Source organism: Phaenicophaeus curvirostris, chromosome 2, assembly GCF_032191515.1.
Source record: "Phaenicophaeus curvirostris isolate KB17595 chromosome 2, BPBGC_Pcur_1.0, whole genome shotgun sequence".
NCBI lineage: Eukaryota > Metazoa > Chordata > Aves > Cuculiformes > Cuculidae > Phaenicophaeus > Phaenicophaeus curvirostris.
This window is the reverse complement of record NC_091393.1, coordinates 20,817,758-20,832,308: the sequence shown is the minus strand read 5'-3', so window position 1 is coordinate 20,832,308 and position 14,551 is coordinate 20,817,758. Positions and strand designations below refer to the sequence as shown.

The following is a 14,551-nucleotide window of genomic DNA, read 5'->3' as shown; positions in this document are numbered from 1 at the left end:
CCCCCCTGCCGTGGGCAGGGCCACCTCCCACCAGAGCAGGCTGCTCAAAGCCCCATCCAGCGTGGCCTCGAGCACTTCCAGGGCCGGAGCATCCACAGCCTCCCCGGGCAAGCGGCATCCAGGCGGAAAAGGCGTGCAAAGAGCTTAGTCACCCCCGAGCCCCGCTCGGCTCTTACCGGCGATGCGCAGCACGGCCCGCTCGGCGGGGTCCAGCACGGAGCCGCCCTGGATCTTCCTCTTGGATCGCTCGTGTTTGGGCAGGTTCCAGGGCAGCGTGTCCCCCGGCGCCGGCGACACCGTCCCCGACCTCTGGCTGAAGTCTTCTTCGTCGGAGAAATCGGCCGAGGACGACATGGAGCAGCGGTAGGAAGCGTTGCCGGAGCTCTGCATGGCGGGGGGAGGCGGACAGACGGACAGACAGACAGAGAGGATGCGTGGGGAGCGGCTCGGGATGCGGCACCGGCCGGCACCAGCATCCCACACCCCCCCCTCCAACCCGCGCGGCGAGAGAAGCATCTCGGGGGAGAGGAGGGAAGGGGAGAGGGATGCTGCTCACCATTGCTGGGGATGATCCTCCAAATAAAAATATATATTAAAAAAAAGGCTGGTCTTTAGTGGAAACGCATCCGGAGGGATGTATGGGGAGAGCCGTGGCCTGCGCCTGGGCTGCCTCCCAAGCCAACAATAAACCCGGCGGCAGGAGCGACAACAAGCGGAAAAAAAAAAAAAAAAAAAAATCACAACACAAAACCCCTCAACCTTCCGGGCTCCGAATCGCTAGGGTTTGGCTCCCCCGGCAGGACGAGGGGCAGCGCTGCCACCCTGCGAGGGGAGCCAGGGAGGAGGGAGGGAGGAATCGAGATTTCTCACGGGCTGCCTGCGCCTTCCCAGCTCCCCAGAAAAGCTTCCAGGAACGTAAACAAGCGGTGATGCAGTGCAGGGAAGCTGTGGCTGCTCCATCCCTGGAGGTGCTCAAGGCTGGGCTGGATGGGGCTTGGAGCAGCCTCACCCACGGGGAGGTGTCCCTGCCCATGGCACTGGATGGGCTTTAAGGTCCCTTCCCACCCAAACCATCCCACGGTTCTGTGGCTGCTGCCGTTTCTGCCTACCCTGCTCAGGGTGAAGTGGCAGGCAGGCGTTGGAATGACAACATTTTAACGCTGAGTTGAGAATTTAGGCTACAACGTTACAGACAGGTTATCAGGATGTGATGCCAGGTGCTGTTTCTCTTCCTCTGCAGCTCCTGATTGGAGAGACTTGTGGTTTCTCCAGGGCACCTGACTAGGAAACGATGGCTTTGATTTGTGATTTCATGTGGGAGCCACTGGGGCAGCCTTTCAAATGTGTAGCCTGATGCTGGTCCAGGTATGATGTTAATTTTTAGGACTACGTTATTCTCAGCTTGAAGAAGTGTAGTATAATTTATTATGCAGAGACAGCCCTCATTCAGCCCACCTGGATTCCAGATTTTTTTAGTATCAAACCCAGCTAGCCTCTTTTTTTCCTTTTTTTTCTTTTTTTTTTTTTTTGAGCGGCTTAAAATGTACCTTTACTTCCAGAAGAAATTTGTACTGTCAATGAGATCTGATAAATGTATTGCTGCTGTCTGAACCCTTTTACCGTCAGTTCTCATGGGTTGGACAAGTGGATCATCGTTATTACATCAGGAAGTATTTTACTCATTTTAACACTCAAACCCTGCATAATCCAGAGTAACAACCTGATGCGCCCTGTGCTATGTATAAAACTGCCAATAATAAATAATACAAATAATGCGCTAAATAAGAGGGATCTCTTATTCATGGTTGCTCCTCTTGACCTCCTTCACTTCTATCCCAGTCCTCTTTTCTCCTTCTACAGTACTTTATGGTGAAATTCAGATAGGGGGAGGGGAAAGTGATGAATGAATGCATAAAACCAATTAACTGAATTCTTGCTCGCTGTATCGTGATGTGGAGCGAGCAAGAGGTAAGTGCGGAAAAACAGGAACATGAGATGTCTGGTCCCAGATCTGATCGTCTTCATAATTAGTTCTACTGCTGGGAATATTTTGCTGCCAGTTTATCTGATAAGCTAAAACTCTCTGTAGAATCTCAGAAAGCAGGATGGTCACAGACAGGTGTCTTCCTGATGGAAGCTGGAAGTGCTCAGCTTGCTGCAGGGCATGGAGAGCACTTGGCTGCACCAGGTGGGGCTGACAGAGCCCCTGATGTGCTTAGTCATGGATTAGATTCCTTGTGGCCTGCCTTAGCTCCACAGTTTGCCATAAAAGAGAAAGTGTTCCTTTTAATCCCAACACTGAACATCCTGCTTCAGGCCTGGATCTTCTATCAGCTGCTCGGTAACCCTCAGTATCTTGGGGTCATAGAATCATAGAATTACCAGGTTGGAAGAGACCCACTGTATCAATCACTACACCATGCCCCTCAGCAGGTTTTGCCTTTCAGTTTCTTCCCCTTCTGCATTACTAGTTTATAAATGAAAACCAGAAAGGGCCCAGAGGTGGTGTTGTGAGGATGCCATAGCAATATTTGGTAGTGTTTACGTAGCAGCTTGGAATATGCAAAGACAAAGTACAATAGCAGTTGTCATTGAAGCTTTGAAGAAAGGATCTCTTAAGTCTCAGATCTATCTTTCAAAGTAAGCTATAATTTTTATTCGGTAAGATTTCCTTTCCTAAAAGAGGCCTTAATAGCCCATTGTTATTTTTTAAAATAATAGCTCCTTCTGTGCTTCCTGCTACCCCTAGAGACCGAATGCACTGTTGAGTGATCATTCCAGATGCAGCACTGAGCATGTTCTCCACACTCTTTACTGAGGTGTCAGTTTTAGGAAAAAGGAGACTGTCCTTCTGGTCAGCTGTGCTGCAATAGTGGAAGGTAAGCTACGAGAGAAGAACTTGCTCCCATATTTTTGAGAAATCAAACCAAGCAGGCAATTTTAACTAACTATCCTCTTACAGGTTGTCCTTCTATCTTACTTAATACAGGCATTAACAAAATGAATGAACAAAACCTACTTCAGCTTAGTAAATCTTCAGGCATCGTGTTATCACATTTTCAGAACAAGGTAGGAAGCTTCAAAAGGAATTTTTCCTAAGAGCAAAGTCTAGGAAAATCACATCTAAGAAATGCCAACTATTAATTTCGGTCTACTTTTTTATTCACGGTGAAGATATTCTTGAGTTATGTGTACACACACCTATGGAGCATGTAAGTATTCTCAAGAATCTTGACTTTGCTATTTCGAAGATGTTTATAAAGGAACTTAACTATTTTGCCTTGCTTGAGTAAATTAACAGCTTTGATAAGAAGTCTGTAATTGTTCTGGTTTTGCACAGCCACTGTTCACAATGTGCTTATCGCTCATCCCACTGGATTGTTTGTTTCTAGCAAACATGTTTTCCATGCCATAGCTGTAAGTTTCAAGTAAGCGTTACGTGAGTGAAGTGTCTTTTATAGCCACTAAAATATTGATCAGACACATCCTTACTTAGCCTACTCTGGGACTTAACGAGGGTCTTAGCTTGAAGGCCCATAAGGTCACAGCCCAGATGCTGTAGCTGCTTATTCTATGCCTGCGATTACGCATTCCTTCTGCTCATTAGCCTAAAGACTTATCTGTAGCCTCTATTGTTGATCAGCGGGAACCGTTGAATTTGCATGGCAGTTCTGCATCTAACAGCTTGTGCATTGAAGCTGGCTGGTCATACGTAAGCAAATCTAAGAGGCGTTTTGTCTGCATTCAAAGTACAGGATTAACCTTAATGCATCATTTCACCGTCAGTACCGCAGGGGGGTGCAAACTGCACATAGAGTCCTCGTCGCTGTGACACAGAAGGCAAAGTGCTCAGGACAAGCGTTTTAGTGAGCAGAACTCCTTTCTGCCAGCATCTAGGGTTTTCTCTGTGATCAGGTGATTTTGCAGCAGCTGCCTGAGAGCCAGGCTTGCTACTGCGCTATAAAAGCGAGCTGGTTTCCAGTAATGGGGATGATTTCAAAGAAGTATTTAGTATACTTCTTGTAAGAGGGATTTGGCAAAGTACCAAGGCATGATCTCCTTTGAGGAGGAAAAGCAGGACTGTGTGTCATAGGTGAGGCACTGCAGAAGATCGGGTGGAAGCTAGGTGGAAGATGCTGTTCCTGGAAAAGGGTATAAGGTAACACGCAACAGATAAGCCGCCCCTAAATAGGATCTGATACCCTCAGTGGGTTTTGCACTGTCATTTCTCAAGGTGGAAGCCTTAGCAGAGGTTTTACACTCAGTCAAGCAACCCAGCTGGCATAAGCTGCTGAGAGGCTGAAACCAAATTATCATTATATTGCAAATATTTCCCACCTTTATGACACATCAGACATAATGCTGGCCAACCAAATTCTAAACAAATATCTTGTACTTTAACATCTTATCTTTGAAAAGATTTTCCACTGCAGTGAGTGTTTTCACACTTGTTTTTTCATAGAATCATAGAATAACCAGGTTGGAAGAGACCCACCAGATCATCGAGTCCAACCATTCCTATCAAACACTAAACCATGCCCCTTAGCACCTCGTCTACCTGTCTGATACAAACCAAAATGCTTACCTGAGGGTAAGAAAACATCTGTATTTGAACACATGTCCACTCACAGCAAGTGAAGTGATCAAACCCTGTCTCACTATAAGAGGCTAGAACACGTTCTATTACCATCTCTTTGCTTCTCCCTTCCCACTCTTGGTTCCTGAGCTGTAGGGTTAGTCTTGTGGTTTTTTATGTTGGACCTCAAAGTTGGTTCTACATTGCCCTTGTTTGGACTTTCATTTGTGTGTCTGCTTTGAATTCTGATCATTTCTGACAACATGCAGTCCCAAGGCACTCGCATAGCCTGATTACATATATTGGATATTTTGTATTCTGCATTGCGTTATCATCTAATCAGGTTAAAGGAGTAAAGATTTACTAATGAGAACATTTGGTTGCCCTAGATTTTGTCTTAAATTCCTTAAGTTATTTTACTTTAAAAGTTGATCCACTTTTACCATCACAGATTGAATGATATCAAGGACAAGAATAGCCTGTTACATTCAACCGATATTCTAAATTGTTCTACATTAGGAGGAATTTTGTTGAAAAATACTCAGTATCACAGTAGGACTGTGATACAAACACTTTATTTGTGTTCATATTTATCTGTTACCCACAATGAACATAATGAAAGAAAAGAAAATATATTCCAGGAATTCTGAGACAGTTTAGTATAAGTGAAATATAAATAACTCGTAACTAAACAAAAAAATTAAATTTCAGTGCTTCCCAAGAGATTCAAAACCAGGTGATCTTGAGTGCTATCATGAAGCACATGCAAGAGAACCAGGTGATCAGGCCCAGTCAACACAGGTTCACAAAAGGCAGGTCTTGCCAAACTAACCTGATCGCCTTCTATGACAAAGTGACTCGGCTGCTGGATGAGGGAAAGGCTGTGGATGTATCTTCCTGGACTTCAGTAAAGCCTTTGACACAGTTTCTCACAGCATTCTGCTTGGGAAACTGTCAGCCTCTGGGCTGGACAGGCGCACACTCTCCTGGGTGGAAAACTGGTTGGATGGCCGGGCCCAGAGAGTGGTGGGAAATGGTGTGAAATCCAGCTGGAGGCCAGTGACAAGTGGGGTTCCCCAGGGCTCAGGGCTGGGTCCAGCCCTGTTCAATGTCTTTATCAATGACCTGGATGAAGGCATCGAGTGCACCCTTAGCAAGTTTGCGGACGACACTAAGCTGGGTGGAAGTGTCGATCTGCTGGAGGGCAGGGAGGCTCTGCAAAGGGATCTGAACAGGCTGGACCGCTGGGCAGAGTCCAATGGCATGAGGTTTAACAAGGCCAAATGCCGGGTCCTGCACTTGGGGCACAACAACCCTGTGCAGCTACAGACTAGGAGAAGTCTGTCTAGAAAGCTGCCTGGAGGAGAGGGACCTGGGGGTGTTGGTTGACAGTGACTGAACATGAGCCAGCAGTGGCCCAGGTGGCCAAGAAGGCCAATGGCATCTTGGCTTGGATCAGAAACGGCGTGACCAGCAGGTCCAGGGAGGTTCTTCTCCCTCTGTACTCAGCACTGGTGAGACCGCTCCTCGAATCCTGTGTTCAGTTCTGGGCCCCTCACCACAAGAAGGATGTTGAGGCTCTGGAGCGAGTCCAGAGAAGAGCAACAAAGCTGGTGAGGGGGCTGGAGAACAGGCCTTATGAGGAGCAGCTGAGAGAGCTGGGGGTGTTTAGCCTGGAGAAGAGGAGGCTGAGGGGTGACCTGATTGCTCTCTACAACTACCTGAAAGGAGGGTGTGGAGAGGAGGGTGCTGGCCTCTTCTCCCAAGTGACAGGGGACAGGACAAGAGGGAATGGCCTCAAGCTCCGCCAGGGGAGGTTTAGGCTGGACATTAGGAAAAAATTTTTCACAGAAAGGGTCATTGGGCACTGGAACAGGCTGCCCAGGGAGGTGGTTGAGTCACCTTCCCTGGAGGTGTTTAAGGCACGGGTGGATGAGGTGCTGAGGGACATGGTTTAGTGTTTGATCGGAACGGTTGGACTCGATGATCCGGTGGGTCTCTTCCAACCTGGTTATTCTATGATTCTATGATTCTATGAAAATGTCAGTGTGCAAGAGCAAACAGCAAATTACCATCAAGACAACAGGCCAGTGCACAACACTGACTGTGAAGCAGTTTTTAGCTAATAACAACCTAACTGTGCTCCAGCACCCACCCTTTATGCCAGACCTGGCTCCCTGCAATTTCTACCTCTTCCCAGCAATCAAATTGGTGCTCAAAGGAACCCATTTTTTTATTGGTGGAATATCTGAAAGCAAAGACCAATGGGAGATCCTCAGTAGTCTTTCAGAAAATAGGCTGAGGAATTGTCTTGAACATTTTAGCATCGCATGCAACTCTGTGGCAACTCAGAAGGGAACTCTTTTGAAGGTGAGCAGAGTTGATTTTCTTGCTTTGTTAAATAAAAAGAATTACAGGCACAGTCTTAGGGTTTTTTGTATCAGACCTGGTACGCTTGAAAAAATAATAATCCACCAGTGGAGATACAGTCATACTAAATGAGATTCTTTTCTTTGGTTCTGTGTCACTCATTTAAGAAGATGTCCATACTTAATAGTGCCTACATTGCCACGATATACACACATGACTACAGAGTTTCCAGGGTTGTATTTAAAGCTATAAATCAGTAAGCAGAAAGCTAGAAGATAAATGCACTAAATCTGAAACTCTTGAGCACCAAGGGTCTGTCTCTACATTAAACTATCTTTGCGAATTGTTAGGTTTTTCAGACATGAAGGCAAACTATCACTTTGTAGAGAGAATTTACATTCGTTCTTTCTAAAGGTAGGAGAAGATGGAAATAAGCATTAAGTGTTTATCCTATCTCATGCATTCTGAGCCTGTGATTGCATTTATACAAGGAAATTCTGATGCTTTCATAGGCTTTCAAAAGGAGATGGGATCTTTTCTGGATGCTAGTAGATAAATCTCTACCATTCCCCTGAAAAAGACCTTAAGGAGGCAAATTTCATGAAAAAAAATGGTTATTTGAGGACATGAAATTCAGAATAGATAAAAGGCTAGATCCACGTACTTGGACATTGCAGTACAGCTTTGTAACATTAAACTATATTTACTGGATAACCATCAGCTTGCACATCTAAAACTGACATGAACGCGAGTTTTGATAGGAACTAAGCAGTCAGAAGAACTTGGTCATCTAGGATGATGCAGCGTCTCATTCTTCACAGACATAAGACGCCCCCAAACGTTCTCCTTAAATTGATCCTCAGTTATCTATTCATAACAACAGAGAGCACTCCTTTCTTCTGAGCCATAAAATATGCATGTTTGCCTTACCTGCTTGTTTAAGAAGCCTGAAAATTAGGCTCAGACCCTCATCTCCTAGCAGCCAGCCTAGAGACTGAAGCAACGTCCTGTTTGTGGATGTGGTACAGCTTACAAAGAATTCGAGATTTCTTGGTGTGGAACGAGAAAGAGGAAGAGGGAGCATAGCCCCTGTATGAGATGCACAACAGATGCAACAGAAATAACAACGCAGCTCATGTACCAACACACCAAATTTCAAGTACTTATTGGTCGGAAGTGATACTATCTTCTATTAGCTAAAAAAAGAAATTAGTGATTATTATGCTACAAAAAGTAGAGTTTCTGTTTCATTTACTTCATGTATCACTGATCTCTTTCAGGAGCAGAAAGTGGAGAGATGCTGCATGTTTGTACATCCCTGTTAATTGTGAGATGAGCTGAGGGATCAGATACTGTCAAGATCATCTCCATAGATCTCAGCAACTTCCACCAAGGAAGGCAGACATCATAAGAGAAAAAGAAGGCATTTAAAGTATGTTGCTGTGCAAGGAAAACCTGCTCGTTGTTTTTCTTTTTCAAATAAATACATTGAAAAGCAAGGCACGCTTCATTCAGTGTAACCAAGCCCAATAACACTCAGCTTAACTAGCCATGTTGTGCCAAAGCCATCAGTCCTCTTGAAAAGCTGCTTGGTTAGACCATGCTAACAAAAATGGGGATTATTTCTGAATGTCACTTGAAAACTAATAATATCATCAATATGACAGACCTGATATATAATTTATTCAATCCATTCCCTTACTTCTCACCTGTTTCCTCTATTTAGTTTTTCAATATAAATTGCAGGATTTAATCTTGCAATAGCTTATCTACATTTTAGAAGGCAACAGAAAGGTGCTGAAGATTTTGCAGATGGGAAGATAATACTTCGAGCTCTGAGTATCTGGGAAGCTACAGCATGTGGAAGAGATATTTTATTTCAGTTTTATACTAAAACCACCAGCAACATATAAGTGCTACTTCCATTACAATTAGCATTATCTTGTTTCAAAACTAATGTTTCATGGAAATTAATACCTAAAATGGTCTTCATGGTCTCAAAATTATTTTTCTAAAAGAAATGCCTGTACCTTAGATGGCTGCTGTATACAACTGTTACAAAAAAACCCCTACCCATTACCTAAAAATAAAGTTTATATTAATTTGTAATTCCAGTTCCCTTGCATCCATTCAGATTCCCCTAGTCTGTCAGACATGAAAAAGAACATGATAGAACAACTAAGGTTTAAGGAAGGCACACAGAGTTTTATCTGCAAACTACGCCTACATGGCCAACCACGTAACAGAAGAAGAGCCTGGAATAAGAAATCATCTAGTGCCAAATCCTTTCCTCAGCCTTCTAAACTTCTCATTGTAGATTGTATTATATTATACATATGTTTTAATAACAAACCAAACTGCTCCTGGAGTTTTATCACAGTATGAAAACACTCTGAACAACAAAGAAGAAATCAAAGTTCTACATAGCTTTTGAAGCTTTTGAATCTCTGATGGGCACATTTTGTTTTCAAGAAAAAAATAAAAGGAGGACTTACAAGATTTTTTTTGAAATGATATAATGAAAATCTAAAACAGTGATATTGATAGTCTGCTTTTAGTAACAGCTTAACATTCCTCACTGATAAGCCTGATAAGTTTCCTTCCTTATAGAATTGAACATTTATTTATTTTTTTTAAACTGTTTCAATCCTGTGTTTTAAAACAAAATTTGAAGACTTGATCCAGCAATCAATTAACATTTAACTATTTTAAAACACAGGTTCTTACAATTACACACCACTAGTAATACTGTTAATTATTAAGTTATCAGATTGCTTGCTCTTAGAAAATCCTTATCTTACATTTGATTGAAAATATACGCTGGCCAAGGTTGAATTTTCTTGAAGCTTTTTAGACAAAGGCTGACTGTGATCTTTTTCAAGGAGATTCTAAGCTTTGGGATGTACTTCAGATATCAATAATTTAAGCTTTTTGCCATCTTTGTTAAAAATCTGTTTACATTTGTCAGGGTGGTAATTTTTTGAGACACAAATATCATCTGTTATCCCTGGCATCAGGGAGTATAAAGTAAAGCTTTTAGAGTTTGGGTCTGGTCTCTCTGCTCTAATGAGAAAGCTGCTCCAGTACCTGCTACTCTCTTGATTACAAGTGATCTTTCTCTAGTTGCTACCTGAAACTTCCTCACAGTCCTTTGGGGTTTGCGACAATGGTGTTCATTTCTTTAAATATCTTTTTTGCTTCCCTGATACGTTCATAGCTTGCACTGTACCTCCTTTCAGCCTTTTTTTGTTTTTGCTGAGCAAATCACTTTTTAATCTCTCCTTACTTGCTGGAAGTCCTTCTTTGCAAAGTTTAATGGTTTGATTTAACTATTCCTAGGGCCCAGGTGACTACCAGTGTGCTTTTAACAGATTTTTCTTTTAACATATCAACTAAAATGTCTTCAGTGTATCAACTAAAATCTCTTCAGATTGGGACCCACTAAACAAAGCCTCTTGAGGCTCTTGGAGGCCCTACAGCTGTCAGACCAGTACCCCACCATCACAGACTGACTGAGCAAATTCCACCTTCATGGCTCTTACCTCTGCTCTCAGGACTCCTACCATCCCCGCTGAGGAGCTGCGCAGGATCTTTCCAGCTTGGAGATATGGAGGCAAAGCTGATCTTTCCATCTAAGAGTTATCTGCCTTGGTTGTGCGGTCAAGAGACATGGAAAGCAGCGGAAGGCAGGCACCAGACCTGACACCAGAAGATCATTTCATATATGCTCTCCGGGACTTGCTCGGTGGTGCTTAGCCAGCAAGAGGAAGAAGCCGTGTGGTTTGAATGTAAGGGAGGACAAACACCGGAATCAGCGCACTGGAGGAAGGGGCTGGAGAAATACACCGGTGCTGGCAGCCCGAGGGACAAACACAGGGACCCACTGCGTCCGGGAGCTGCAGCTGAAAAGCATTCAAGGAAGCAACAGACTCCGTAAGCAAAGACTAGAGGAGAAATGAGCCTTTGAGATAACAACTGGGACCAGTAACCATCGATGCTGGAAAAGGGCATCGTGGAGAGCTAAGGATCTGACATACTGGCATGAAACTGGTATTGCTTCAGCAAAAAGCTTTGAACCAAGTGCTCTGATGAACAAGGAGAGTAGAAACTACCTGTGAGGAGGTCTCTGAGAAGAGAGATGAGAGCCAAGGAAGATGCACATGGAGTATGCAACCAGAGACTGGTTGAACAAGTGCCTCAGAGCAACAGGGTGACTGACCAGGTGAGCCTGGGAAGGGCTGTGCAAGGGGCGTGACATGGAGGACTGATACAAGGACTGACAAAGCAAGAAGAGAAGGGCTGAGGTCAGCAGAGGAGCGAGAACTGGGTGGCAAGGAAGATGACGGTAGTGGGCAGAGGCAGGTCAGGAGCAGGCTTAGAGGAGACAGCACAGAAGGAGCCACACTTGGGAAGAATGAGCACAAGAAAGCACATCCCCCGAAGGAGCCTGGTAGGAAATGGAAATGTCACCTCAACTCCAGCCAGCAGCAGATATCTGTGAGTTCCTCTAGAAAAAAATACCCCTTTCCCTGTGTTTCTGAATACAAACAGCAGGATTTTCTGTGTTGCAGTTCAAGTGTCAAAACCTGCTGATGAGGCACACAACACAGCTTTGGCTTTGAGGTTACTTCTTTAAACAACAGTAGGAAATTAAACACAAAGTTCTTATTAAAATATTTTTGTTACGGTTGCAAAGTCAAGCACTAAAATTATTGCAAATCCCAGAATTGAGGTTCACCATGCAACCGCAGCCTGTTTATTTGTACATCACGATGCAGTCATAATGATGTGATTGTAAACTGTTACATCCCTAGTGTTATGCTCTTATTTAGTGCAAATGCTGCATAATATTCACTCCATAAATAGTTGATCAATATTTTTTTTCTCATCTTCTGTTCAGTGGGGAGCCCCAGAACCTGACTTGTTTCATGCTATTCAAATGCTGATGTGAAGAAGAAATTATGATTTCATAGACTGTTTTGTGGCACAGTCGTATCTGAGTGCTTCACAAATCCTAATGATCTTTCCCATTACACAGGATGCAGACTGAAACCAGGAGGTTAATTTTGATACCTAGGTCAAATTGAGATGCCAGGGATCTGATTTTTAAGAGTTATTAGAATTAGGTATCAGTAATACTCAGGCCACAGTGTACACAAAGTTCAGTGGCGAGTGGCAGCTTGAGAACTGTAAACCCAGGTACCTGCTTTCAGTCAGGCACTTAAAAAATGAAAGATAAAAAATGCCTTAAGCCAGTTCTTCAGCACATTCAGAGTGACACTGTGCCTACCTTTCAATGTCCAAGGCAGCTCACACTACTTTTTAAAGGAATGAGAGATCCTCTCTCTCTTCCTACCACCTCCTATTTTATTCATTTACACTTTACAACTTCTACACTTAAGAGTCATCCTAACGGCACTGCCATCCTACAATGAATACAGAGTACATCCTGTGAAAAAACAGTATGTCATCATACAATTAAAGTCTATCTGGCAACGCAGATGCATAACCGACTGAATTAAAACTGTACATGTAACCTTAATTCCAGCACTTCCTAACATATGAATACTTGCCTTTGCCAAACTATTCATTTAACATAACGCCCATGTGGAATGTTATATATAAATATGAATGGATAAGGGAGTCCCTTGCTATATAAAGATGCACTGTTTATGTGCCACAGGAGGATGTTACACAATACAACTCTAAAGAGTGACTCCAGTGGCAGCAAAGGAAAAGGAAACATCTGCATTTCGACTATAATTACTATGCATCTATGAGACAATTACTGGTCATTTTAAGTTGTGCAAACACCACCATCATAACAAAATCAGAGCTGATTAATTTACTTTTTTAACCTGCTTTCAGCTGCTGTACAGAATTTACTATTTATGATTACTTAAATGGAATGTTTTTTCATACAATTAAGACTGCTAGCACATTGCAGCAGTGGGGGTTTCTATTACTGCCTCTCAAGGAAGGACATTGGGATTTTAAAAAAGAAAAATTCTGAACAGTTAAAAACTTAATTTCTCACTGAGGCTACTACACAGTATAATTTTATCAATAAACACAAATTCCCAATTAATATGAATCATGGCAAAATGACAGTGGTAAAAAAGTATTAGACTTTTTCTCAAGACAGAGTATCACAGCTCTGTTTCTTTGATACAAAAGTTGAAGAATATTTTATTCTCATTCACTTCTAATTTAGTAGTACTTCAGCTTCAGCTCCAAGGACCAATATGATGCGGTCACGTTTGTCACAAAGCTATGGGAATCTGAACAAAAATGCAATCAACAGTTTAGAAACAGCAAACCACCATTCTGGCAAATGATGGGAAAGGTGTTTATTTGATAGTAGGCACTATTTTTACATTAAAAAAAGAGTCTAACTGGCTATCCTGCTCTCTTCCCCACACCAAGACTAGTTATGCTGCTTTCTTTTTTCTGAGCTTTTAAAAGAGAATAGAAGCCAAAGTCACACCCTACAACAAAGAAGGCTGTCTTAGCTTTATGCTGATGGTGCACTTTGACCCTCTTTCAACACTTTGGATCAAATAGAACCGGACTGGTTTAAGCACTCATCCCATTATCAGTAAATAAGCATTTGCCCTGGGAATGAAATTGATACAGCCAAAATAAAAATTTATGGAATCAGCTTAGCTATCAAGACAAAACTTATGTTATATTAGAGGGCTTTGCCCACAGCTGTAGGATGGTTTGAAACTGTGTAAAAAAAATAGCATAAATTTGATGCTATTTACAACCACACAAGTGGTTGTAAACTTAACCTTCTGAAAAGAGTTAGCACTTAAGTCAGTTAAATGTGGATTTGTACTGTTACTGCTATGCTTATTTCTCTGTATTTTTACATATGCGTGTCATAAATTATTATTAGCACTATTGTAATTAACTGTTTCTTTCGTACTACGCTTAATAGCTGTTATAACTCATCCATAGGGAAAATATCACTAGAAAGATAACTCAACAATAACTTTAAATCTGACATCTAATCTTTAATGCATTACCATTGTGTTTTAACAAAAAGTGGTTTTAAAGTTGTAAAGACCTGACCTCTCTGGCCCAGTGAAACTCATGGCAATGCACCTTTAAGAAATTCCTTAAAAAAACCTCAACTGCCTAGGAGCTGGGCAAAAGGAGTGGAAGAAACAGGCAATTGCTCCAATGCAATATATGAGCTGCAGGGTGGAGAGGAAAAAGTAGCCAAGAGGAAACTCAGAGCAGGCAGCAAGGGAGGAGGTCACCCAAGCCAGCAGAACGGTGGGAAAATGAAGTCTGTGTGCAAAACTGTTTATGAAGAATTTATCAGTGAGGAGTTATTTGCTATAAGAAAAGCAATAAAACGCAACAGTCAAAGAAAGAGATGTAAACAGACTTTTAGTAGAAGTGTGTATGTTTGGAAAGAGGAGAGGTACCTTTGAAGTCAGCCTAATGGCCACTGAAGGCTTTCTTCTTATTTCAGAGGAGACTGGATATAGCATTTACGGTCATATTTGCAAAGATTCTACACACCTATGATAGGTTCCTTGAGGTATTTTAGAAAATGTTTAAGATGGCTAGATGCTGAAATCTTGTTAAAAA

At 42.6% G+C, this 14,551-nt stretch overlaps 1 protein-coding gene across 1 annotated transcript in view; it reads right to left on the bottom strand.

The window, feature by feature from the left end:
• LOC138717338 (dystonin-like) overlaps nucleotides 1–14,551 on the bottom strand; it is a 176,151-nt gene that overhangs the window by 137,157 nt on the left and 24,443 nt on the right. Inside the window, exon 4 of the mRNA XM_069850854.1 lies at nucleotides 177–384. Coding sequence (XP_069706955.1) covers nucleotides 177–384 — 208 coding nt within the window. The remainder of the gene's footprint in view (nucleotides 1–176; nucleotides 385–14,551) is intronic.